Genomic DNA, 26,813 nt, shown 5'->3' on the forward strand with positions numbered 1-26,813 from the left:
CGGGTGTCTGCTTGACAACACTTTAAAGCACTATAATAGGTAGTGGCTGCCTTTGAAGGCATCCAACATGGCAGGCTACTGCTCAGTCACTGCTGGACGTACCTAACAGAGCCTGGTGTCGGCCTTCACACATACCCGCAGGACAAGAAGCTGCGTGAAGATTACCAGGGTGTCTACCAAGTTGACAATTCCAAATTCCCTGAGTTTTTCAGGTTTTCCCTGAGTGCCTTTGAAAATTCCTTGAGTGACACAAAACTTCTTTTATGTGAACATGGGTTCACACTATTTCGCCCAATGCTGTCACTTCCTAGTAAGCATGTTAAAGAAAAAACAACTTAATCCAGTTTGAATAGTAAGGAGTAGTGTTTATTTTATTCAAAAAGTAAACAGAAGGGCGGGGTTAGTAAAATGCACAGAAAATAAGATATCTTCGAAAAAAAAAAATGGTAAAACCCATTGCAAATCGAGTCGAACCTTCTTTATATACGAATAAAAAGTAGATGCATACAGAAGCAAATATTTTCGAATATGAGCTATTTCTATCAACTGATAGCAAGCGCATTGGTACGAAGTCTAAACTTTGCCACAGGTGAGATTCTCTCTCAGCAGCTGGAAAGTCAACCTCAACTGTCCTGACATACTCTCAGCCTGAACACAAGAAATCAATGTTGCTTTTCACTGCTTTAAAGAGTTTATTTTGGTTTGGATGAGGGACACCTGCATCTCAGCATCAGTCAACACTTCGTTTTTTGAGGTCAAGCTCCTCCAAAGAAGCGGCAGCAGGCTTCCTTTCCTGTTCATTCCAAAATGCGTAGGTCATTTCTGTTCTCATCCTACTTCCACCGCGTGTTCGCCCCACGGACCATTTGAAGCATCCTCTTAGTCATGCACAGTCAATGTCTGATTTTCCGGACTCCCTAAGGGCCGTGAAAACATCCAAAAATTCAGGCAGTTCGAAAAAAATGAATGAATGTCTTTTACTGCCCTTAAGGGCTCAAATCGCCAAAGGCACATCCGAGAAAGCTCTGAAGGCCTGCCAGTACACTTATTTGGCATATCGTTGCTCGTACTGTGACAGGAGATGGTGGGTGCACGCATCTATAACTAAGGAATACATACTATGTCCCGTGACAACTGCCCCTTCCCACGCTTGTAATGCTTCACCGCAACACTTAATTTAGCGTATGCTTCACCACGTAACATTGCTGTACTGAGGCAAAGCTGACTTTCAGGAACCAGCATTATCTAACGCGTCGTGCTTTCCGAGCGTCGAAGCCAATCGCGAGGACCACAAACGTGGAGTCGGTGCCATTGCTGACAGCGGTAAATTCTTTCAATGAAAACACGGCACAGAATGGCAAGAAGCTTAATAGCGAACGTCGAAGCAGCTAGGCCTAGCATTGCCGCGGTGGTGGTATGGCTGCCAGAGGATATGCGTGCAATAGCACCGGTTCGAGGTGGCAAGGTAATCAAGATGGTGGTGGTGGCTTCGTTTATTGCCGTTTCAAACCTGCGGTCAAGGAAAAAGGTCTGGAAAATCAGACGGCGAAGGGTTCTTGGGTTCAAAATTTCAGATACGTTTTCAGAGACGTTCCCATACACTGACTCTATAAGGTTGGTGCCACGGAGCCGTGCAAATTATCGGCTGTCCAGAAAATCGGTCGCTGACTGTACACTGGCAAGTCCTCCAGCGGTCGACACGGCGTCAAAGAGATTTCATTACGATTTCTCTCTATTACTTGAGCCAGCATTATTGCAATTTTTGTTCCCTTTCAACAACATTACTGCTCATCATCCCTGATAGAAGCACAAATTCCCTGAGTTTTCCCTGGGTATTTCCAGACTATTCAATATCCCTGAGAGTTCCCAGTTTTTCCCGGATGGTAGACACCCTGCTTATATTGCAAAACTTATAACCGGCAAGCAGCCGTTGGCTACAACTCGATTGTGCAGCAAGCACTTCGCGAGGAAGATTTCTGCTACAGCGGCAGGGCTGCAATGTTCGGCGAGTAGCAGTAAGCGCGCACGAAGACGCTCACCCGCGCACACTGCCCGGCTAATGTCATGAAGCTCTGCTCTGAACTTGTTGATACTACATACTGGCAAGTTCACTGGAATCAAAAAGGAACGATAAGAAGCACATTTAAAAAAAATGCATGGCTTATGTTCATTAGTAAGATCTTGATGAGGGCTAGTTGGTTCATACTTAGAACTGAGGTGAAACAGCGCGAAAAAGACGAATAAACTTCAAATAAACTTCCAGTTGGCAGTCAGCGCTTGTCTGTGGTATTTGTTTCCTTGTGTCCTCGTCTTTTTCGCGCTGTTTCACCTCAGTTCTTATGTTCATGTTTGCGTTAGCACCAAATAATGAATGTACTGGATTAAGAAAAAGAGGCAGCAGGAAATTGCTTGCCGAGAAGACCAATCAACATACAGTGCAATGCAACTTGACAAATAATGATATTGAAACGTACAAGAATTTAGAAGCAAAAAAGAAGATTGGATCATTGCGAGCGACAGCACATCACAAGTTGCCGTAGGTATCGAAGTCGCTACTTATAACGAATTATTTTTTAAACAGATCTGATAGTGCCCACGCAACATTGGTCATTCGTGTACTCTCAAATGCTCATATGCTGCAACCTTAAGCTCGTAGCACGGTGCGAAAATGTACTTGCAGCGAAAGCAAAACATTGTGCACAGACATAGATGCATATACGCAGTCGGTCATTGCAAGTGTTGCGATCACTGCACTGAGGCTTCATTCTGTTATGCTCCATTTGGTTATGTAGACAGCCCATTATGAGAACATATTTCACAGTTTGCTCTCAGCGAATGCTTATCTTCCCAAAACAAACTGGTTCGGGGGACTCCATCGCAGTGTCCGCGTGCAGTAGGCGTTCACTGTACGTATTTGGTAAAGAGATAGCATCTATAAACCATTCTGTGCTTTCTGCTTGCCCAAGGTTATTATTGTAATAAAAAATTATGTCGTTTCGAGAGTGCTTATAGAATGTCCAGGAGGGCTTCAGTGTGCTGTTTTCAATGAGCAACGACAGCCAAACCTATGAGGAGCGCACCGTGTTATCCCTCATACTATTCAAGCAAGGCTCTTCTCACAAATGATGACTCTGCAAATTTTTGCCGCCAATTACTATGACAAGTCCAAAGTCCATGGACCTTTTCGCTATCAGCTCAGTATGTGCGGAAAGTTAAAAACAAAATCACTCTCTCTAACAAGACACTTTACCTGAAGCTCCCACATCTTCTGGAAGAATGTCAAGTGCGTAGGCTGCAGTGGCACAAATTCTGCTGAGACCATGTCACGCTCTCTTTCCTTTTCATCGGAATCTACAATTACATACAATAAGCATGTTAAAAATTGACTGATTATTTAGCATAATAGCAAAAATCACAGGAGACAATTTGCAGCCATTTTGATGAGCCTGTCTCGTGCAGGAAGCTACAGTCACACTCAATATGAGCTGCAACATGGTGCTTGTGGTCGAAGGGGCTCCAAGACTACATAGTGATGCTGGCATACAAAAAATTGGAGAACAAAGCACCGTTCCAATTACATGTATTTATTAAACCAATTTTTCACATAACAGTGCTGTGCAGTCTTGGAGCCCCTCTGATCAAAGGCCCCTTGTTGCAGCTCATATTGAACGCAAGTCTACATGCTTGCATAGCAAAAAAAATTAAGTGTAACCACTGAACTGAGCAAAGCACGGTACAAGGCCTGGGAAGGAGAAAATTTTATTTTTATTAAATGCAGTCAACATCAATCAATGCAATACAATAGCACAGGTCAGCCGTTTCAGTTTCAGCTCGTGTTTTTTAAGAATGATGCCCATGAATCCTGTGCTAAGCAGAAATTCAAAGAGCAACAGTAATTAGTAGTACTCCTAGTAATTCCCAGTGATGCCATAAAAATTGAAAGCCTTAGTCAAGGCGGCAAAAGACATATTCACCTCTTGTTATATATCACTTCCTTGATTTGCTTTCATTATCCCAGTTACCAGCAGTATTGTCACAAAACAGGCTTAGAATATAAACAAGCTATTAGAATGATATTATCATATGCTTCTAATTTTCAGATAAAGTAAAAACACTTGAAACTTGGCTGCTAAAATGTCGAAATAGTTCAGTGCACACAAGAGCAAATTACTACACCAGGGTGTCTACCAAGTTGATATTTCCAAGTTCCCCGAGTACTGCAAAATTCCCAGAGTCACACAAAACTTTGTTTTATGTCAAGGCAGGCTGACACCATGTTGCCCGATGCTGTCACTCTCTAGAATGCATGTTAAAAAATAAAACAACTTAATCCAGTTTTTGTAGTCAGGGGTAGTGCTTACTTTATTCAAAAAGAAAACAGAAGGGAGGGGTTAGTAAAATGCACAGCAAATAAAATATCTTCGAAAAAAAAATATGGTAAAACCCATTGCAAATCGAGTCAGCCATTCTCAAATACGAATAAAAAGGAGATGCACACGGAAGCAAATATTTTTGAATGTGAGCTATTTCTATCAATTGATTAAAGCTCATTGGTATGAGGCCCGAACTTTGTCACAAGTGAGATTCTCTCTCAACAGCTGTTAAGTCAACCTCAACTGTCCTGACATACCCTCAGCCCGCGCACAATGCCTCAGTGTTGCATTTCACTACTGGAAAGAGTTTATTTTGGTTTGTGTTAGGGACACCTGCATCTCAGCGTCAGTCAATACTCTCTCTTTTTTTTTTTTTGAGCTCAAGGTCTTTTAAAGAAACGGCGGCATGCATCCTTTCCCGTTCATTCCTCAATGTGTAGGTCCTTTCTGTTCTCGCCCTCCTTCCAATGCACGTTCGCCCCACGAACCATTTGAAACACCCTCTTGGCCAGTTGTACAGTCAACACACAATATTTAGAACTTCCTGGGGGCTGCGAAGACATCCGAAAAGTCGGGCAGTTCGACAAAATGAATGCATGTCTTTTACTGTCCTTATGGGCTAAAATAGCCACAAGCACATCCGAAAAAGCTCTGAATGCCTGCCAGTACACTTATTAGGCATATCGGTGCTCATACTGTGACAGGAGATGGAGGGTGCACTGGTGTAAAATTAAGGAATACAGTACAAACTACTTCCCGTGACAATTGCCCCTTCCCATGCTTGCTTTGCTTCACCGCAATACTTTTGCATACGCTTCATTACGTACATTCTTAAGGCGAAGCTAACTTTCAGGAACCTGCATCATGCAACGCACCGTGCTTTTCGAGCTTCGAAGCTAATCACGAGGACCACAAAGGGAGAGTCGCACTGTTGACAGTGCTTTTAATGAAAAACAGGGCACCACACGGCAAGAGGCTTAACAGCGAACATCGAAGCAGCTAGGCCTAGCACTGCCGCGGTGATGGCTACTGGCTAGTTTGCCTGTACATGTAAATGAAGTTTGCCTGTACATGTCACGCCACCTAGCAGCGGTGGTACCTCACTGCTATTTCACCATTGTCTGTGGTGTGCTCAGGCCTGCCTGAAAGCCTGCTTTTTCAATTTTCCTATGGATTCACCGCGGCGTCGTGGCAGCTCCTCCGTTAGAAGTGTGAACAAAATAACAAAATGAACAACCACAGAGACTGCTGCGTTAAGGATTGTCACAACCGCGAAGGGGATGTAGGCATCAAATTGTATTGCTTCTCTTCAAAACTTGTGGGGTTCTCACACCCATGCTCTTGGGACAAAGGAACGACAACACAGTAGTGCAAACAATCACAAGGGCATTTATTGCACCTTTCATAGATCAATGCCTGCTAGCCGAGTTGCTATCCACAAAACATGCTGACGGGTGCGTGACAAATCTATAAGTCCGACTCACCGCGACCGGATAGCGAGCGAATATGTTCGCCCCATGCTGGATCCCAACGCCTGGTCGTTCGCATGTATGGTCACGCGAACGGTGGCGCGTTTGAAGGCGGCCACACGAGACGGTCTCGCAGAAGCTTGGATCGGCGCACGCGCGACACGGCACGTCCGCACTGCTTGCTGTCCCGAACCCCAAAGGGAGCGCCTTGTCTTTCCCGCACCCAAGAACCCCGCAGCAGCGCAACACTCGCGCCATCTCTCGCACTGCACTAGTACCACTCCGACCGCTGCGGGCAGCAGGCCACGTGGAGACGCCGCACTGCAGGAGCTATGCGGGAAAACAAGATATCTGGGGACGCGTCAGAGTCGCGCATCCCCACAAACTGTGGGCAGCAACCCGGCGACTGAAGTGGGTCATCGCAGTTCGTGTCGCACTTGTGAATTTGTTAAATGAACTAAGATGCAAATGTAAAAAAAAAAGAACTACCTAGCAGCAACATTTGTAAAAATGCACAATTAAGCGACAACTGCATAAAAGCGCGTGAACTGATTCCCGCTGTTGTAAATTGTTTTAGATTGTTGTTTAGCTTGTCTCACTCCAAAACAAATGTGCAGTGGTTGTTACATGTCAAATCTAGCGTTGTAAGCGCTCCGTGCTGGAGCTTTGTATGCACTGTGCTTTTTGTTGGGCATTAATAAGCCAACATGCAGCTTCTTTCTGCCAAGATCAAGACACGACTGCTGGAAATGGGCTCATTCATGCCGATGCTTTCTCGCGCTTATAGCAGAATTAAGGTTGCAGTACACAAGTAGGCCTCACACGTCGAGTATTCGCAAATTAGCATTTCTCTTGCACAGGCTTGCACACATATGTTCAGACTTCAGGCTGTTTAGTCTCAGCTGATTGCTCTTTATTCCATTCCAGTGGTGATGACCTCTCACATTGAAGCCCGAACGACAATACCAGAATATGCTCGAGACACTTTGTCAACCGAGAAGAAAGCACTTGCCTGCCAATCCACCAAAAATTCTACAATCGTGAGGTGCAAGGAATGCTCGCATGTAATGAAGTTACAAATGACAATTGAAAAACATCCACGGCCGTATTCACTCACTTAAGTGGCATAAAATAAGTATTTGTTAGCTTACTTTGAGTTCGACAACATAAGCATGCTTGCTTAGTGGCTATGGTGTTGGGCTGCTAAGCACGAAGTCACGGGATCAAATCCTGGTCACAGCGGCCGCATTTCAACGGGGGCAAAATACGAGAACACCCGTGTACATAGATTTAGGTCCACATTAAAGAACCCCAGATGGTACAAATTATTCCAGAGTACCCTACAATGACTTGCCTCATGATTAGATTGTGGTTCTGGTACCTAAAGCTCTATAGTTTAGTTTAAGCACTTCGCTGTGATGTCCGTGCTGTTTACTTCTTTTAAAAAAATTAAATTATGGGGTTTCACATGCCCAAATTACTCTCTAATTATGAGGCACGCCGTAGTGTGGGACTCTGGAAATTTGGACCACCTGGGGTTCTTTAACCTGCAACTAAATCTAAGTACACGGGTGTTTTTGCATTTCACCCCCATCGAAATGTGGTTGCCATGGCCGGGATTTGATCCCGCGACCTTGTGCTTAGTAGCCCAACACCCTAGCCACTAAGCAACCATGGCAGGTTGGTTACTTTTTTTACACAATATACATGGTTGTAGTAGTAAATTTGACGTTCTTTCTCAAGCGTTGGTGGTCCGAAATGGGCCTCAATGTCTTCAATTGCCTTGAACTGTGATTAGGCTGTTTTAGCAGAGCGTTTCTGATGGTCCACTCCGCTCAGCGGGCTAGCGGAAGCGCAAGTGCGCATGCGCGACCCGTTCAGCAGTGAGCAGGCGAGCGGACGGGAGCCCCCTCTCCGCTAGAACGCTTTCTCAGCGGAGCGCGGCGAGCGCGTCAAGCGGGTCCAGCGAAGCAAAATGGCTGCCCCCAGTGCTGCTGGCCCGTCAACGAGGTCATTTGAATCGGGATTTGTAAAGCGCAAACCTAGAGTACACTTTAGGAGACACGAAGATCTTCTTCTACTTCGGGAGGTTGTGGCCATGAACCCGTTCCAGAACCCTGCCATGTGTGCACGTTTGTTTATGCGGACCACATTTTAGGTGTACTGAAAGAGCAAAAAAACCTTGTCTTGGCTACAACACAGCGTAACGGTTTTGTTAACGTAAGGATTATATATATTTATAAGAAATGAAAATGCAATGTATTGCGTGAAATGCCTTCAGACATTTGAGTAATTCCAAATATATTATTTTACTGCGGCAATTCTTACAACTTGAATATTATGTTCATAGCGGTTTTACCTTCTGCGGCAAGGTGGCACGTCAGGCAAGCACATGCCTTTCGGACGCAGCCGGGCGCTCCGCTAAAACTGATTCTTCGTCCGCCGCTCCGGTAACTGTGAGCGGGTACGCGAGTGCAGAGCAGACCGTCAAAAACGTTCTGCTAAAACACTCTATTAAGAATGACCGACCCATTTCAAACGAGCACCGCAAATGCATGCCTCCGTAGCAGTGGCTGCCTCAGTGTCTCGTGGAACTAACGTGGTGGCGCTGATAGCTGAGCCGATCACTGCACCGCCTGACCACTGACGGTAGCCTACGGATGCAAGCGGATCTCCATGCCAGAGCCCCATTGGAGGCGGCGAGGTAATGAAAATATCGGCGGTGGTGGCTTTATTTGATTAATACCATTTCGGACCTGCAGTCACGGAAAAAAGTCAGGAAAATCGGACGGTGAAGGGTTCTTGCGCCCGAAATTTCAAACGTTCTTATACACTGACTCTATGGGGTATGTGGTGGTGCCGCAAAGCTGTCCGAATTATCGGGCGTCTAAGTAGATTTGTTATGATTCCTCCTTGTTACTCAAGCCAGCATTACCGTGACTTTCGTTCCCTTTCAATAAAGTTACAGCTAATTTTCCCTGATAGAAGCCCAAATTTCTCGAGTTTTCCCTGAGTATTTTCAGACTATTCAATATCACTGAGAATTCCCGGTTTTCCCAGTTGATAGACACCCTGTACACATATCTTCCTACACTGAGTTTCCTTGGAATAAGTGAGGCCGAGTATAATGCAGTGAAGTCGTATCACTAGGTTTCACTACTCTAGGCTTCAGTATGCTATTGCAGCACAAGTCACATAACAGCCTACAGCATGAAATATAATGTCCAATCCTCAATTATGCCAGCTATATCCAATAATGAACACGGACATGTGAAGGCATGCCTTCTTGCTTAGCATTTACTTGTTTGCATAAATCCCAAGAGAACTTGCTACCCTTTCAAGCGACTTTACTGGCACCAATGCAATAGCGGAGAATATTTATTTAAAGGCAGTGCTCTCATAAAAATAATAAATGTGACACAACTGACCCTAGTATGGCAGCTGAGCCCACAAGACCTGTTGATCACTAGACGGTTTGCTTTGAAGTGAATGGTGCTAGTACTCTTTGAAAAAGGTCAGAGAACGACAATATACTGGCACCTTCATGCAACGCAGCTGCACAGGTTTCATAAAATGCGACTCTCTCAATTTTCTGTACTTTGGGCAACTAGACTGTAACCCAACTACACAAGTAAAATAATTTGCAAGTCTACCGTCTGTGCTGTCTTTCTCAGAAAAGATGGCTCTGTGGCACTTACTTTTCGTATAACGGTGCTCTTCTACATTCCACACCGTATCATCTTGAGAAAGAAAACGATCAGTGACAACTTCATGCTGGTGAAATCCCCAGTCAGGAAGCTGTTTGCCACTGAACTGAAATTACAAGACAGAAAGCATTTATGTAATTTGAAGGCACACAGGTTGGCATGATGCAGGTTAGACACTAGCTAGACATTCTGTAACAGGTGGGAGGGGAATAAAGAGAAGGCACAACAGGTGACAATGAGAGAACAGGCATGAGAATGTAAAAGTGCAGATGCAAGAATTAAACTTTGTTAGTTGAACATTGTTACAGCAAGGTGCATCTGACACAAAAATAATCGTGATAACCAACATCTGTTATATAAGCATACATGACAATATTGCCAAAAAGATTTATGATTAGGCAGGGTTCTCTAAATGGTGGGCAGCGGAAGAAATGCCACCCACTGCTACGATTTACCAACCACCAATCCATTTGATCACCCGCCCCTTTTTGTGGGGACTTACAAATTAGAACCAAGGAGAGGCAGACATACTTTGGTCCTAATAACGCGAGTTTCAGAAGACTAACAACAATTTGTGAATTAACTTTTCATTAGAGCCTTGGGGGCAGTTGTTTATTTGGCAAATTTGGAGGCAGTCACATTTCAGTGCAATCCAACCCCCCCCCCCTTTTTTAACCTCGAAAATAGCACCTATTTCGAGATATTCATCATCAAATTTCAATGCACAACCTAGGCAATACTGAACATGAGCACACCCCACTGCTACATTAGACTTTGGAAACACCCAGTGACAAAGTTTGACTGATGGCATGTCGGGGCAAATAGTGACATGGCAAGTTGCAGCAGCTGCTTGCCAGGCAGGACGTGCTTTATCAGTATCTGTTGCGACTGGCCACGACATATATACCGTTTCAAACTTCGTTGCACTTTTCATCACAGGGCGTTTCCATCTGATACGATAGTGGGCAGCCTTTGTTGCACTCTTGGTGTGCTGTTTTGATAGTGCCTTGATTGAGCATTGAAATTTTATTATCAATATCTCAAATTAGGTGTGATTTTAAAGATTTAAAAAAAGGAGGGTTGCATGGAAACGTGACTGCCTCCAAATTTGCCATATAGGCAACTACCCCCAAGGCACTAGTAAAAATGTTAATGAGTGAATTGTAGCTAATTAGTCTTCTGAACCTTGAGTCATTTCTACCTTGCCTAGGAACTCATCTGAAAAAATTCCACCATCGCTATGCTCATGGCCTTTTTATAAAAGTCTGTATAGTCTGCTCTCCAATTTTTATAAAATTCTAAATGTAATCAACATCCTTAGAGCTAGCTCCCACAATTCCAAACACTTATGGTGTTTTCGACTGGTCGCCTCAATCCTCCAAATCAGAATTGGGCAGATCCGTCAGTAGCTCAGTAGAAGAAAATGAACATGCAAGCTGAACATGTGACTTGCTCTCGAAGGAAATGGCAAGATGCAAAACCATGTAAGCATACAGCAAACATCCAATTTTGCCTAGCCAATGCTCCTGGCACTATTGGGAAGAAACAGTATACATGCTGGTGGGACGAAAGTCTGTTTAAGTTACAGTAGATTGTCGCCAACAGCGATGATGCTGTGTTGTGATGACGTGGCGGGAAACACTCTAAATCTCTCTGACTACTTCGACGACAGGGTTTGGAGCACCTGAGAGCACTCAACGCAGGAGGAGAGTGATCAAAAAGAATCAGCCAAATGCAATATGCATGCTCTCTCTTTTCACCAGCACAAGACAATGCTGCTTGCAAGAAGAGTCTAGAGCACTCTGAAGACCAGCTAAACATGCCTTCAGTGAGACAACTTTATGAATGCTACACAGTTCTTAAAGGTGAACTGACTTGTGACCCACTTTTTAAAAATATATATATACATATATAGCTGCGGACTCCATAATTATGGTACAAAGCCTCAATTTAAGGGTGCCGCAAATAATTAACAGCAACTGTTACGCAACTCGTTCAAAACACGTAGCAATTGCAGAGTTGAAGTTAAATTTATTTTATCAGTAGGACACATAAAACACAAACAAAGTCCGAGGTCCCGAAGTAAAAACTGTCAGGGGGACTTCCTAACAGGAAGCAAATGGGGGTTAGTAGAATTGTAGCAACAGTAGCAGGCTACATCATACAAAGGTTGTGTTCATCGGCAAAGAAAAAAAAAAAAAGAAAACTTAGTCACCTTCTGCTCTGTGAAGGATAACCAGCGAAGCTGTATTGGGATGACTATTGTGTTAACTATATTGATTTATATATTTACTGCGATATTGACTGAATAAAGACATACATACAACTTCGTGGTTGTTATCGCATTGTATTTTCTCTCATTTGTTACCACAGCGACCATAGCTTTGTGGTCACTGTAGTACATCGACGAAGAATTACAGAGTGCCTGTCTGGAACAGCAGCGGCAGCGAGAATATGTGCGGCGATGGTGGGCAAACATGACCGACGAGGAGTGGGCATTGGAGGCGAAGTGCAAGCATTGTGCCAATCGGGACCCCGAGTGCACACATTGCCACAATGCCACTGACCACGCATGCCACTGATGGTGGTCAAGTCCTCGGCAAACCATTGTCTATCACATACCACACACGTGGCGTCAAACGGGTTGCCCAGAAACTCCCACTCAACACCATCGCCCCAGGGAAACATTATGATGGATTGCAGCCAAGTCGATGCCTTGCATTTTCCAACTCACAGTACTCGGGGTCCTGATGGGCACAGCACTTGCACTTGGCATCCATGGCCCATTCCTCGTCGGTCATATTCGCCCGCTGTCGCTGCACATATTCTCACTGCTGCCACCGCTGATGCTCCAGATGGCCCTCTGTACTTCTTCGTCGGTAACAGAGGAGCTACTCAATGGTCCTGATCTGTCGGCCACTGCACGTTCGGCGGCGGCAGCTTCTTGTCGCTTTCACGCCTGTTTACGCTGTTGTTCAAGTCGGCACTCTTTGAGGGTACGTTCTTCTTCAGAGCAAACTATGAGCGTCCTGCCCATAGCAAGTCCAAAGTGCAACTGCTGATAACGTTGCTAGGGTGATGAAAACGAGTCACGATTGGTGCATAGACAATGACGTTTTATTTTCTCTGTCAATGCAACTCGACAGACGGACCCAAAAATTTTCAGAACCTAGCCATATACAGCTTCGCTAAAAAAAGAAAGACAGAGCTTTGAAAACAAAACTAGGGTGGCTTCAGAAGTGAAATGGGAGACTATTCATGTCACCAAAAGTGGAGTTTGTGGTATCACAAACAACTCAAGAGCACGCCAGTCAGCCTTGTGTGGTGGCTGAAGGCCTTACAATGACTGTGTCTATGAAAGCTACCAGCTTAGCTGTTCCAACTGTGTGCTGATCTTGGAGAAGGAGAACACGCTTTCCCCTCTCGTTCCATGGAGTGATGAATGAACTTCAGCAGCATGGTCATAGTGTGTAGAGAGAGAGAGTCAATGGTTTCTGGTACCACAAGACCTCAATATGAGGTTTCAGCGACATTAATAGTCCCCTCTTTCATGTCTGAAGCCACACTGCACTTGGCACCTGTTTGAAGCTGTTTACATGAAGCAGGAACGTATTTGAGAGCTCAACATTTGTTGCACTCTCAAGTAAATGAGGCTTTATAGCATATTTACTGAGTTAAAGCTATCCAATGAAGAAATAAAAATTTTCAGTGAGTACTCCTTTAAGTCTGCAGCAAGCTATGGCTCATACAATGGTCAGGGTAATTTTTGTTGAAACATGGCTTTCAGCTCACCTTCAAAGCTTGGGATGTGTTTACATGAATTAGTCGCACATGCGAATGTATGGTATGCCAGATGTCACCTTCTGTGTCTCTGTTCACAATGTCCTGAAATGTCAAGCAGAACCAGGTGTTGAACATTGCTACTGAAACAAGACGTAAGATAAAGGCTTGGGTGTTAAAATGTTGCTCACCACTTTCCACAAGTTTTGCGATGGGAAAGATATGTTGTAATTAATATAGCATGATACTTCCTGGTGCTGAGGTGACATTGGAGAAGCAACATCATGGCTGAAAGAGAAATTCACCAATCATAAGGAATTTACGAAAAACTTCGGCAGAACCCATCTCACAATAACTGTCGATGGTAATGCGTTTAGGATTGAATCACTATAGCAACACAACGCAATGGCCCCATCAAATGAGTTACCGTATTTACTCGCATAATGACTGCACTTTGCTTAAAAAACTGACGCAAATTCAGGGGTCCGATCATTACGCAGGAGAAATTTCCTGCGAAAAAAAATTTTTTTTCGTCCCGCATTTACTGCGGGATGACAACAGGCCAGCAAACAGGTGGCTGCTGCTGTAACAGTGCGAAACACCAAAACAAAAATTAAGGCTAACAGAGCAAGCCGAACGTGATTTTTTTTCTTCTTGTGAGTACATTAAGTGCATTAGAACTGTTCCTTCCGTATCAGTTGTGAATAGCATTGTTAATATTGGCAAGTTCGTGGCAATAACGTAGCCATGTCCACTTTGAGGGGACAGAAAAAGAGATGGGCGTGCTTAGCTGCCAGTGACATAGAAACACATGGCAGGTACGCTGTGGAAACTGCGACATTTGTGTTCACTACTATCCTCATATGGCACATTTCCGCTAAGTGTGGGCGACTATCTTAGCTCTGTTACAAGCGTCGGCGTATGAATAGGGTACACTTCTAATGTATCAGTGTAAACGTGGCTACTTTCGTTGCCGCTCACGATTCGTTGTGTGCCCACGAGTGCAGACGAGAAGAATCGAAAGGTACCTTTTTTTGTTGTTGTTGTTGACCACAACCATTATAAAGCCTACAAGTAATAAGGCCAAGGCAAGTTTGGTTGTAGCTTTCTTTTTTTTTTTCATGGAAGTGTGGAAAGTGATAAAAGGAATAAAATGGCGCATCTGCTTAAGAATGTTTGGTGCATGCAGACTGCTTGGTATGTCTTGAAGAGTTATTCACGTAGCATTCAGCAGCATTCGACATATGGTAAGCGCGACCATCATTAGCTAGACTTGGCACACGACATATCGCTGCGGCAAGTTCGGGGTGCGATCATTACATGGGAACGAAAAAATATTGAATTTCGACAACAAAATTCAGGGGTGCGATAATTATGCAAATAAATACGGTATGTACGAGGCGTATACTGCAGCAGGAGCCCTCTTTCATGCTTTCCCAAGAACACTCGGCGCCATCTAGTGGTGCTACTACGAAGCCAGCTCATGGCCTCAGAAGTGCATGGCGCGCTGGTGCGTGCGAACCCTGAGAAATGCGTTGTGCGATTGCCAAACTCCTCTTTTGCACTTCTTTCTGGACAAGCTGTGCCAGCTAGTGGTGCTGCAGAGAAATCCACACGTGACTTTCGAGACGAAAAGTGTGGTGCGCCGGTGCTTGCAGATGCTGAGAATTGTTTTCTCACTTACCGCATACCTACTCAGTGACCCAAGTTGTTGATGTTGATGTTCAGTTTAATGGCGCATAAGCAACTAAGGCTATCATGCGCCAATCGCAAGGTATAATGTAGGAAAAAGCTGGGCAACCTCAAAAGATCCTTTTCTGATAGAGGACCCCAAGGATTCCAACAAATTAAATAAACACTTCAGCCTTCTTCTCAGACATGAGAAGGTGGGTGAGGTGTGTCACTGGATGTAAAAGAGAACAAGGTCAGGCTTCACAATTTTTCAAGGAAACCAGTTTCTTTTAAAAAGCTAAATACATGAATTGTCCCAACCAGTGCATCTTCACTTAAAATCAATGAAGGATGAAAAGAAATGCGTTTGCTGTAAAATGGCGTAAAATATATTTTTTTCTCAATGTCTCAAGTTGTCTGCAGGAGAGTAAAATGTGGGTTACTGTAAGTTCGTCTCCGCATTTGTCACAAACAGGCTTTTCTTTTTTTGTCAGCAAGTAATTATGGTAAGGTGTGTGTGTCCAATGCGGAGGCGACATAAGACAACTTCAATAAAACGTTCTTGGTGTGAACATGACTTTTGTTGTGTCGGCAGCGGCAGGCAAGCAAGGGCCCGGCGTCCGACGAACGCGCGGCGAGCGCCTGACGCAGAGAGGGAGACGCGGAGCCAACTGCTCCTGATGAAACCGGACAAAGGACTGGGCTGGCTAGCGGCTGTTTATTACACGAAGACTCCACATGCCAGATGGCACCTTCTGATTGGTCCAAGCTCGACACATGACCGAAGGGGGGTGCACCATCTAGCTAGACTACACCGGAACATAACTGAATGATAACACGGAGATCTCGCAGGGGGAGACACTATACCACAACTTTCACTCTTCTATGATGGGTTTTACAAGGCGTAGCTTATTGTTCGTTTGATTGTTCCATGCAAACTGCCATTTTTCTTTCAGTTTATGGCACACTAATTTCATGCAATCTCTGTAAAAAATTCTTATGTTTTGGTTTCCTTATTTCGAGCTTTCACTGCACTCTCGTTTGCTTTCTCATTTCCAGATTCCTATGTGGCTCGGCGCCCAACAAAATTTGATGTTTTGTCCCCGCCTCGTGGCTCCTGTTATGTTGTGTAGGATGTCACTGATTATTGGCAGAACTGCATTCCTAGGCTGAAGTGCTGCAAGTATGCTTAGTGAGTCTGTATAAATGATGCTGTTCTCAATGTTTTCACGTATTATTTTTTCCACAGCCATGGAAATTGCATGACTCTCTGCAGTGAAACTTGATGCACATTGCGGCAGCCGTGCTATTTTTTCCCAGCTATTCTGTATCACAGCACATCCCACGTAGTGTGCAGCTTAGCAAGCACATATCCAATGCATTTGTGGCATAGCCTGCTAAAGCGTCGGGTTGCTGTCATTGAGGAACCCATGTGACATGGGTTCAATTCTGCCTAACATCGGATAAATTTAAAGATCTTTTTTGTCATTGTAGAACAGTACATTCCTAATTACCCAAGTTGGTTTCAAAGACATTCATTCAAAAGTGGCACACACCTATTGGCACATACCCAGTGACCCAAGTGTACCAAAGAGGTTCATTGATGAATGGCGCATACCCAGTGTTCCAAGTTGATGCTTCATTTCAAATAGTTTCAGTGAAGAGTGGCACGGTACCTAGTCCCACATCTACAGTGACCCATGTCAGCGTGAAAGTGGTTTGTGGAAGAGCGGCACATATGTACACATTGCCCCAGACTCAATGACCCAAGTTGCTTCGACGGTTGGTTTCGAACCATGTTCCCTCAGCGCAGCAGCCCGATGTGCTTCCCATTCAACCATGGACTAGACAATTTTTGCTTGTTCGCTTGCAGTGTGCTCATGAAGTTCTGTCTGGTATTAAAGGGCATCTTATAAATATTTTCCAACAAAAGTTTCTCAATGCAACTTATATGACCAGAGTTATCAGCAATAAGATGCTACAGTGCCACAACTAACATGCCCTCACCTTCCCTTTTGGAGTTCATAATGTATTGCGGTGCCCATCATCACACTGAGCTTTGGCATCAGCACGACACTGGGATGAGATGGTGCGACCCTCTGTCATTGCCAGACATCATATTCATAATATACTGCATTTGCTTTGTGCTTCCTTAAAAAGCTATGCTCATACTGGCACTAATAATACACTAACAAGAAAACAGCTATGGGCATTGTAGATGAGTTTGTGTCCTGCTATGGAAAATTGTTTTAGAACCTCTGAATTCTGGTATCTGATTTTTTGAGACAACCAACATATATTGCAGTCAGTCTGCTTTCTGCTGGCAAGTAATCTCTTGTTTATATACATCCACTTATGTAGAATTAACATTCCAGCTTGAAAAAAATAACATCAATTTTGCTTAGCCTAACTACTGGCGCTACTACTAATTACTGGCAGTACAGATCACATTACAGTGATTCCAATATAATGGGATATTGAGAAACAATATGTGTAAACAATGCTGTAAACACAACTTAGTGAAGCAACAACTAAATTACAGAGAAGTGTTGAGTTAGCATGACAGCAGCTTGCTTTAAGTCTGAACAATACCTCCAGATGACAATTAAGTGATAATAGTGCCATGCAAGATGCCAATGACCACAGCACACACAAGTGAAAAAAGAAACAAATAAGACATTGAATAATGAATAACTCAACATGATGAACAATGAATGATCTAGCAGTTTGGAATAAGACAAAACAAGCATTTTAAACGTATAGTGAAAAGTAATGAAACCTTGGAATGAGGGAATCATGTTTTTGTTAAACATATTATACACATACCTGTTTAATGCCCGACTTGTCATGCCATGAATGAGCTGAACAATGTCACCATGCTTGATAACATCCGGAGGGTCTGAGACAACTATGTCCTTTCTGAAAGAACAAATGGGTGAGAATCATTGCTTTTTTAACTTCATATCAATATGCAGGTCAGACTAAGGAATATGGTTCAGAATAAGACACAGCAATCAACAATAGTTTTCTGATGGTTTAACATGCTTTAATATAAAACATATTGCTGTTACAGTAGAAAAAGAAAGAAACGGTAGCAACCAGAAAAATATATCCCAGCATTCTCTTAAACAATATAACCGGGCAAAAATGCACGTTGCAAAACAATTCAAGCTCAATAAAGAACAGGGCAAAGTGAATAGACAAGCACAAGCTTCAAGTTGTTGGAGTTGGCATTGAACACTGTGTAGTGATGAAGGGATGGCAATCATGACGGCCAAAGGATTAACAAGTGGCACCGAAAAATGTAGAAAGAATAAATAAATAAATGAAGGCAGTTTAACATTATGTTGCAGTGAAAAAGCCATCAATGATGGCAATGACCACATAAAAAATATTAAAACAAATGAGGAAGCCCACGATGGTTTTGAACCACACTGACACTTTCAGCACAAAGCAATGCAACATGCTCTTGCATATTAGGCAGAAAACACACAATGGTAATGACTAAGAGCTGGTTAGGGTATCAGAGAGCCAGTTGCACTGAACCTCGTGACATCTGTAACACTGCTGCTTGTGAAGATGTCAAGTCAGTGGGATGCATGGCACTACAGTGCAAACTGTTTACCATTAGCCCAAACTTTTGCGTTACCATCTCTTGCGCACCAGAAGGCATGATAAGATGGAAAACGATTTAAAAAAAAACTTTATGTGCTTACACTTATGAGTACGCGTCGTAATATTTGTTAAAGTTTGTTTGTGGTTTTAGATGATTATGACCATAAACATAAACTGCTTATGCATTTGCACTACATTAGCAGTAGATGAAAATGCAGTGTCATGGAAACATATAAAGCAGACACCAAATTTTATGTAAAAAGCTTCTGGATGCTTTTACGAAATCTGCAGAACAATAAAAATCTAACAACTGTAGGCAACAAGCCACCTATATTATATTACTGTGCAAAATGCAACTTGATTACTCATTTAAAAACTGTTTCTATGTAGAATCATTAAAACAGGGTCATAAGCTAAAAAGCTTTCAGAAAAACAAAAAGGGGGGACATCACTTAGCCAGAAATTATTATAAATACAGTTAATAGTATTTAAACAATTACAAGCAAAAAGAAAAACCTTATTTAGTAACTTACATTGATGGACGCTTGACTATCCACCAGTTGTTGACATCTTTGAAGCTGTAGCATGTCACCTAAAATTGGCCTAACATCAGTAATGTGCAAGAACCACACATAGTATAATTCTATTCTACATGCAGATTTCAGCACCACTGGTTAACTGTCCTTTCTTTCTTGCAGTCTTTTTTGCCTTTTTAATTATTTTGCTTATTGGAACATTACTGTACTGAACAATGTACAGTAGAACCGAAACAGTGCCTTGATGAAACATCACGAGTACATGTACCATAAATCATGCAACTAAGTGAATATACCAAAACATTTGGTGACAAGCATTGCTAAAATGCAGACAAATACCATGCGAGTTACAGAAATCAAATCCGAATCAAAGAAATATGATAAAAAGTTTCAATATATATACACACACACACAATCACACACTTCGATACACAAACTTTCACACAGATTGACAACAAATACAAAAAAAATGAAGGAGTTTTACATGCCAAAACCACTTTCTGATTATGAGGCACGACGTAGCGGAGGACTCTGGAAATTTCGACCACCTGGGGTTCTTTAACGTGCACCTAAATTAAGTACCACGGGTGTTTTCGCATTTCGCCCCCATCGAAATGCGGCCGCCTTGGCCTGGATACATCCCACGACCTCGTGCTCAGCAGCCCAACACCATAGCCACCAAGGACAACAAATACAGTTAAACGTCACTATAACGAAGTAGGTAAAATTGGCAAATTGCATCGTTATATGAAATTTCATTGTATTGAAATTCGACCTTTTATGCAAATAGGTACAGTCGCCGATAGATTTTGCTTACAAGGAAAGGGGCCGCAGAATTTTCTGAATTACCGGACAATAAAAAAAAGGCAAACTTGAATAAGAAAACAATTTATTTTGATGAATTTGAGAGTAGGCGATGAATGGCACGCTTTCATGCTACGTCGACAATATCTTTACATCAGGGGTACAGATTAAACGAAGCTAGCCACGCTTTCGTGCGCACTCCGCCACCGCAGCTGATAGCCTCACTTGCACTGGGATGACGCTATCGTGAAAAGCGCTGGCAGCAGGGAGCGAATGCTTTGTCTGCCTATGGCTCCAACGAGTCACCCAAACCCAAGATTATGCAACCTCAATACTAAAAGCGCATGAAGACGGCTAACATGATGCCACGCCGTCTCGGCACGCCCACTCTTTGCAGACGCAGCAGATTTCCTCTAAAGTAGGGTGCGCAACTGCGTATGCACTTAGCCGTGTTTACAGTCATGCGCAGCCATGGCCGAGACCCGCGCCAGAAATCGGGAAGCACCTACCCCCCCCCCCCCCCAACCTTCAAGTGCATGAGCTTGACCACGTTGCCGCGAGCGAGCTCCCCTCCCCACCCTTTCCCTTTGCTCGAGCTGGAAGGCGGCACTCGTGAAGCCACCATCTTTCTTTTCTCACTCTCGCATACTTTCACTCGCACCTAAAGCAAAAAGTGCGCTGGCCGTGATAGCATCTTATCGCACTTATACTTTATACGGAACATGATGCGGCTCCACTTTGGCGGTCACTCTTGTCGCACTGCATGCTATTTGAGAGGTGTGTTTGCAAGCAGCCGCTTGTAATTCAATCATTTGACCATCTGCGTCCATGGAAGTTTCCATTTATTGTCGCGGCATTCCTTTGTGGCTCAAGTGAAATTGTTATATTGCAATGGCACACATACTTTGTTACATTGAGGTTTTAAATACACGGTGTTCTATGGCAAGAGGTTACAAAACGTTAAATACTTCGTTATATTGAAGTTTGTTATATCGAGGTTTAACTGTATTGCCAAAATAGCCTACGTTATTATTTATATGCACAGCATCTGCATGTTAGTTGTATTCCTTACATCTGATAATACCTAAATATTGCATAACTTTCACGGTTTCAGAAAAGGCAGACAATTAGTAATAAGCTGTATAAGCAATTTACAGAACCAATTCTTCCAAATGCTAAATCTTCAGCCTGCCTCACAAAATTGAATGTCTGCAATTTCAGCTTGGAAACAAATCACAAGAAATTCGGCATATTAAAATAGTAAAGAGAAATAGCAATAAAAATGTTCAGCAATCCACCCATTGCGACTGCCATGAATTTTTTTATTTGATGTGCCATTGTTGCCTCAAAATCATAATTCGTAATTCCATGCAGATATGACACCATTACTTATTCTGCTAGTGAGCACAAGGTAACAGGCTCATGGTTACAGCAGATGTATTGTTGGAGTTTAATAAAAATCACATGCAACATGAAAACGATGAGCAAAACGAGAACAAGGTGAACAAGACGATCAGCTGTTTGCACATTGTCTTAAATTTTCATCTCCTGCCTTCCCTGTGTTTTCTATGCAACATTAAAGTAAAATAAGCCCGTTATGTGAATGAAGCAACATTTTTAAATAGGTTGTACTATATAACTGCTACTGGGGTAGTTCTAACAGTCTCCAGCTCTTAAGCTTTAGTGTTGAAGCAAGCACACTTCTTTAAATTTGTGATTAAAATTCCTTGTCAAAACACTGTCATAATTATTCATACAGCTTAAACAAAACATAGGGTTTCAAGTTTAAAATTTTCATGTGTATTTTGATGATTATGTACAAACGTACTGAGTTGTTCCAGTAGGTTTTTCTGATCATTAAGTGATGCATTTAAGCGCTCTGCCTAAGGCATGTAATTTATTATAAGGTTTTAAAAATATGCATCACTATCGATGGCAGCAGCACCGCTCCCCTGAGTTTTCAGCAGCCTCTTCCCAATTGATATACTACTTAGGCCAATTAATTTAAGTTGGGTGAGCTATTCGATTGGCTACCTAGGTCGCGGCATCGATAATTTTTCCAACCTTATGGAGAACAAATGTTGTTCATAACAGTTCGTATGTTGGTTAATTTGTTTCTACGAAAAAAAGAGAAAAATAACCAGAAAGAGAATTTATCACTACACTCAAGCACTTCCGGCATACAGCAAGTGTCGTCTGCTTGTGTTACAACGTTCTCCATGTTGATGCAACCTGCACGGTCAGTATTGGTCTCGAGCTTTCTTTTTGAGAGCACCATGGATCGCCCTTGTTACACTGTGGGCTGCAAATCTAGCATTTGGCGACATGTCAAGCTGTAACATTGTGTCCCTCTGCAAAGCAACATGCGAGTGGAGTGGCAGTGCATCAGGCTGTTGGTTTCCGATCAGTGCCAGCATCTACACATCAATGGCCGTCACATCATGTCGGAGGATTACTACTACCACAATAGAGAGCTTTAGTGTGTCCGGTATTTGGGTAAATGCAAGCGCAAGCTAACTACTAAGCATTTAACCAGATGAAGGGAGGTGTAAACGTGAACGACCTGCACGACGCAGCCATCTGGGGCTGCGTCGTGCAGGTGACACTACAGTTCAGGCGACACTACAGTTTGCATGTAGTGTCGCCACAAGCAATTGACCTAGGCCGCGCCCGTCGGCGCTGAATGCAAAACTGAATGCAAACTGAACGCACATTTCGAACGACTATCTCCGATCGTGCCCTTGGTGGTACAGAGCTCAACCAGACAAACACAGAGCTAATATAGCAATAACCAAGTGCTTTGCTACTTTGCTGCTGGTGTAAACTGTTGATAGCAGCACAATCATGAACATGTCTTTTTAAATGTTTAAAACGTCTCACACTTGGTTACAGCAATAGTAGCTCTGTGTTTGGCTGGTTAAGCTCTGCGGCACCAGGTGCCTGCACTGCGCAGACCACTGACGTTTACGATTAAGCCCCCTCATCACAGTGGTAGTAGTATGGAGGGGCTTTAGTTTACGCCACCACCCATTCATCAAAATGCCTAGCTCGGTCAGAACGCCCACCTCATTGGAGGCGGCTAGCAGAGAGGCTGAAGCTGTAAATGCTGGCTCCAAGACTACCAGAAGTAGAAGGGCAAGTAAAAGTACTTGCCCGGTGACAAAGGCACTCCTCATCTAATTTCTGTCACTAGTACTAAAAACAAACTAGTATAAAAACATCGTATAAAAACTAGTATAAAAACTAGTATAAAAACTAGTATAAAAACATCGTTGTATTGCATTATAGGATGAAAGAAAATGCTACTTGTCCAGTTATATTTCAATTTTAGAAAAAAGAACTGGGGAGGCTTGCATGAACATTTAATCACGAAAATAATGAATTTAAGAACACATTCTTAAGTGTTCCACAGACAATGCCTAGTCCGCACAAGAACGCATTCTTAAATTCGTTATTATTTTCATTATTAAATGATTCTGCAAGTCGCCCCTGATCGACATTATTATGAAACATCATTCCAACACAACAAATAAATACGGACAAGCAGAGAGGGACAACAACAACGCCACAATTCAACTGAATTTTATTCATGGAAAACAGGGCTTTACGTAGAAAGGGAGGCGCTGCTGTTGCACCCTACCACTTAAACACAATTCCTCGAACCAAGCCATAACCACCAAAGGCAACAAAAGCCAAATGAAGGCAAAAGTTTCACATCACTCATGAACAATCTTGAAAATTTACTGCCCTACTTGGGTGACATGACACGCAGGTTTGCGCTGAGATAAACAAGTTATTTTTTCCCGAGCGCCACAGAAGGAGCACTGACGCAGTAGTCTTTTTCATTAGAGGTACAAAGAGCTTCAAATCTCTCAATTTTTCTGAGTGCTGAATTTGTGCAACATTAATGTTTTCTCAAAAAACGCTGCATGCTGGCTTATGCGAGCAACGGCGAATGTGGTTGGCTAAATGGCCATTGCCACTTAGTGAAGCAGCATTCCTGCTATGTTCTAGCAAGTGTTTATTGAGACAGTGCCCAGACTGGACAATATAACATTTCCCAAAGGCAAGGGGAATGCTATACACCACGCCCACTTCACAGTCAACAAGGGCTTTGGTGTGCTTTAATTTGCAGGATGGCCTCTTCTTGTGATCTTTCAGTGTCCTCCTCTGATTGTCCGTGTTTATTTGTGTGCTGGAATGATGTTTCATAATGCTATTGACAACCAACTAGCCCAGCAGTCTGTGCTTAGTGATTGACATTACCCTTGACAATGATGCAGGCAGTCGAAAGGCCTCATTTTCACTCAACTCAGCGCTGCCCATCCATTCGCATTTCAGTAGCTTCGTTATTTTGTAGTGCTGTGTTGGATTTGCTGGCTCACAAAACTCACACAAACTACAAGTAGCAGAGAATTCAACTTCCATACGATGTTGCGGGATGCCCGAATGGTCCACACCAATGGCCAAAACTAGCTGTGGCACCGAATCCACTGTTCTGTCGTGGCTCGGTCTCTTCATGGCTGGGCGCCATGTTACTCACCGATGGCCGCAAGGCGTGGCCATAGGTGGGGTACATTTAAACTATATCTAGAACTGGTTATTTAAACTACATCGAGAACCCACTGGTTGAAATCTTGGCCTTGGGCATGCGAGATTTCAATTGTAGATTTCAATTGCGAGAAATCAATTGTATTGATTTAAACGACAAAAGTTTGTCGCTACTTTTTTCTCGATGCCGCGCCCATGTATACCGGACGATCATAGTTAAGGTTTACATAATTTTTAAAGCTCGCCTGTGGCAGATAGCACAATTCTAGTCCTTTAGCTGGATTATTCAGAGGCAGACATTACTTGCAAGAGAAATCGAAACACATATTGAGCTAATTAAAATATCACTAATCAACCTCCTAATTAATTTATGGCACATATTGGGATTTACAAATTGTAGCCGGTGAGTTGGCAAATGCATGTCCATTGAGAATAATCTTTAGGATGACACCAGTTTCGAGATATTCATTGCTAAAGTGTGCGAAAATTTACATGGGTGTTCCAGTTACTTTTGTGCTTTAATGCATAAAAGAGTATTTTGTTAAAAAAGTAAGTTGAACAAGAGTGAATTTTTACTACTAGTTTGATGGCGCATATCTAGAAACCCATGCCATCCTGAAAATTCGTTCCACGTCGTTATACCTTGCAAACTCCCTGGCAACAATTCGTAAATTGCAGTATGTGCAATAAAGTTAATTAAAATTTAGTTAATTTATATCAATTAGATGATCATGTGTTTCAGTTTCTCACGCAAGTAATGTCTGCCTATCTGAATAATCAACCTCATGGACGAATTATATCTGCCAAAGGGGATTTTTTTAAATTCTAATAATATTTGGGGTTTTACGTGCCAAAACCACTTTATGATTATGAGGCACGCCGTAGTGGAGGACTCCGGAAATTTAGACCACCTGGGGTTCTTTAACGTGCACCTAAATCTAAGCACACGGGTGTTTTCGCATTTCGCCCCCATCGAAATGCGGCCGCCGTGGCCGGGATTCGATCCCGCGACCTCGTGCTCAGCAGCCCAACACCATAGCCACTGAGCAACCACGGCGGGTGTTTTTTTTTTTTTTTTTTTTTTTAAAATTCTGTAAAACTTAAGAATGATCACCCCATATAGTTGTCCCATGAGACACGACAGTATGACAGGATCTGTCTATCGCGTTGAATATTGCACGTATGTGCTTGCCTCTTTGTTTTGAGGTTTGCGAGCCAGGAAAGCAACTGCAGCACTACGCAATACAAAAACTACCAAAACATGAGACCACAGGCTGAGCGAAAAGAACCTTCTGACCACCCGCCACATTGTTGTCAAGGGTAGTGTCAATGAATTCTATTTTCTAAGAATCAAATAGAAGTAAAAAATATAGTATAGGGTTTTACGTGCCAAAACCACGATCTGATTATGAGGCACGCCATAGTGGGGGACTCCATAAATTTGGACCACCTGGTGTTCTTTTCATCATCAGCCTGGTTATGCCCCCTGCAGGGCAAAGCACTCACCCGTACTTCTCCAACTACCCCGGTCATGTACTAATTGTGACCATGTCATCCCTGCAAACGTCTTAAACTCATTTTTTATGGGGTTCTTTTAATGCACCTAAATCTAAGTACAAGGGTGTTTTCGCATTTCTCACATTTCGTCCCCTAGAAATGCAGCCACCGTGGCCGGGATTCGATCCCATTCAAACAGAAGTAGATAAGTAGCATTTTCATCCATGTTATAATGCAATGCAGTTATCTTTTTATTACCAATGGTTGAGAACAAGTGGGAAAATTAGAATGAGTTTTTACATCAACGGGCTAATGCTGAAATTTCCCGGTGGAGTCTGAAATTGTGTCCTACCTTTACCTTAATTTCTCTATTACTAAAGCTCTGTTCTCAATAATATTGACGCCTGAGATGTTCTCGAGCATTAATCACTTTAGCTTGACTTAATATTTGCCTTAAGTGTCCCATTAAAATGTCAAAGAAAACAGCAACCCTGTAATGCAGCATAATTTGCTGCATCTCTTGGAAGCAAATAGGTATGATATCTATGTTTTTTCTAATAGCCTGAATGGTGGCTTACCCATTGCTTCTCCTTTAGAAGTGCAATTGGGACACAGTACTCAGGCCAAAAGTTCAGCTCCCACATGCAGTAAGCTGTCTCTTCTTCCAATTTCGATCTTCATTGCCTTTTTTCTTTTCTATATCAGGTTTTGCTTTTCATGGTCGTACAAAGAATATAAAGCATATTAAGAATGGAAGCTTAATCAAAATTGAATTCCCTTTCGCAACTAATTCTGCATTTCAATTTAATA

General features: G+C 42.9%; 1 protein-coding gene across 1 annotated transcript in view; it reads right to left on the minus strand.

The window, feature by feature from the left end:
• Window positions 1-26,813, minus strand: part of rt (Protein O-mannosyltransferase rt) — a 51,328-nt gene that overhangs the window by 8,594 nt on the left and 15,921 nt on the right. The window contains exons 10-15 of the mRNA XM_065432867.2: window positions 19,149-19,207; window positions 17,827-17,919; window positions 13,521-13,617; window positions 13,342-13,434; window positions 9,541-9,655; window positions 3,251-3,351 (exon numbers count right to left, since the gene is read on the minus strand). Coding sequence (XP_065288939.1) covers window positions 3,251-3,351; window positions 9,541-9,655; window positions 13,342-13,434; window positions 13,521-13,617; window positions 17,827-17,919; window positions 19,149-19,207 — 558 coding nt within the window. The remainder of the gene's footprint in view (window positions 1-3,250; window positions 3,352-9,540; window positions 9,656-13,341; window positions 13,435-13,520; window positions 13,618-17,826; window positions 17,920-19,148; window positions 19,208-26,813) is intronic.

Source organism: Dermacentor albipictus, chromosome 1, assembly GCF_038994185.2.
Source record: "Dermacentor albipictus isolate Rhodes 1998 colony chromosome 1, USDA_Dalb.pri_finalv2, whole genome shotgun sequence".
Taxonomy (NCBI): domain Eukaryota; kingdom Metazoa; phylum Arthropoda; class Arachnida; order Ixodida; family Ixodidae; genus Dermacentor; species Dermacentor albipictus.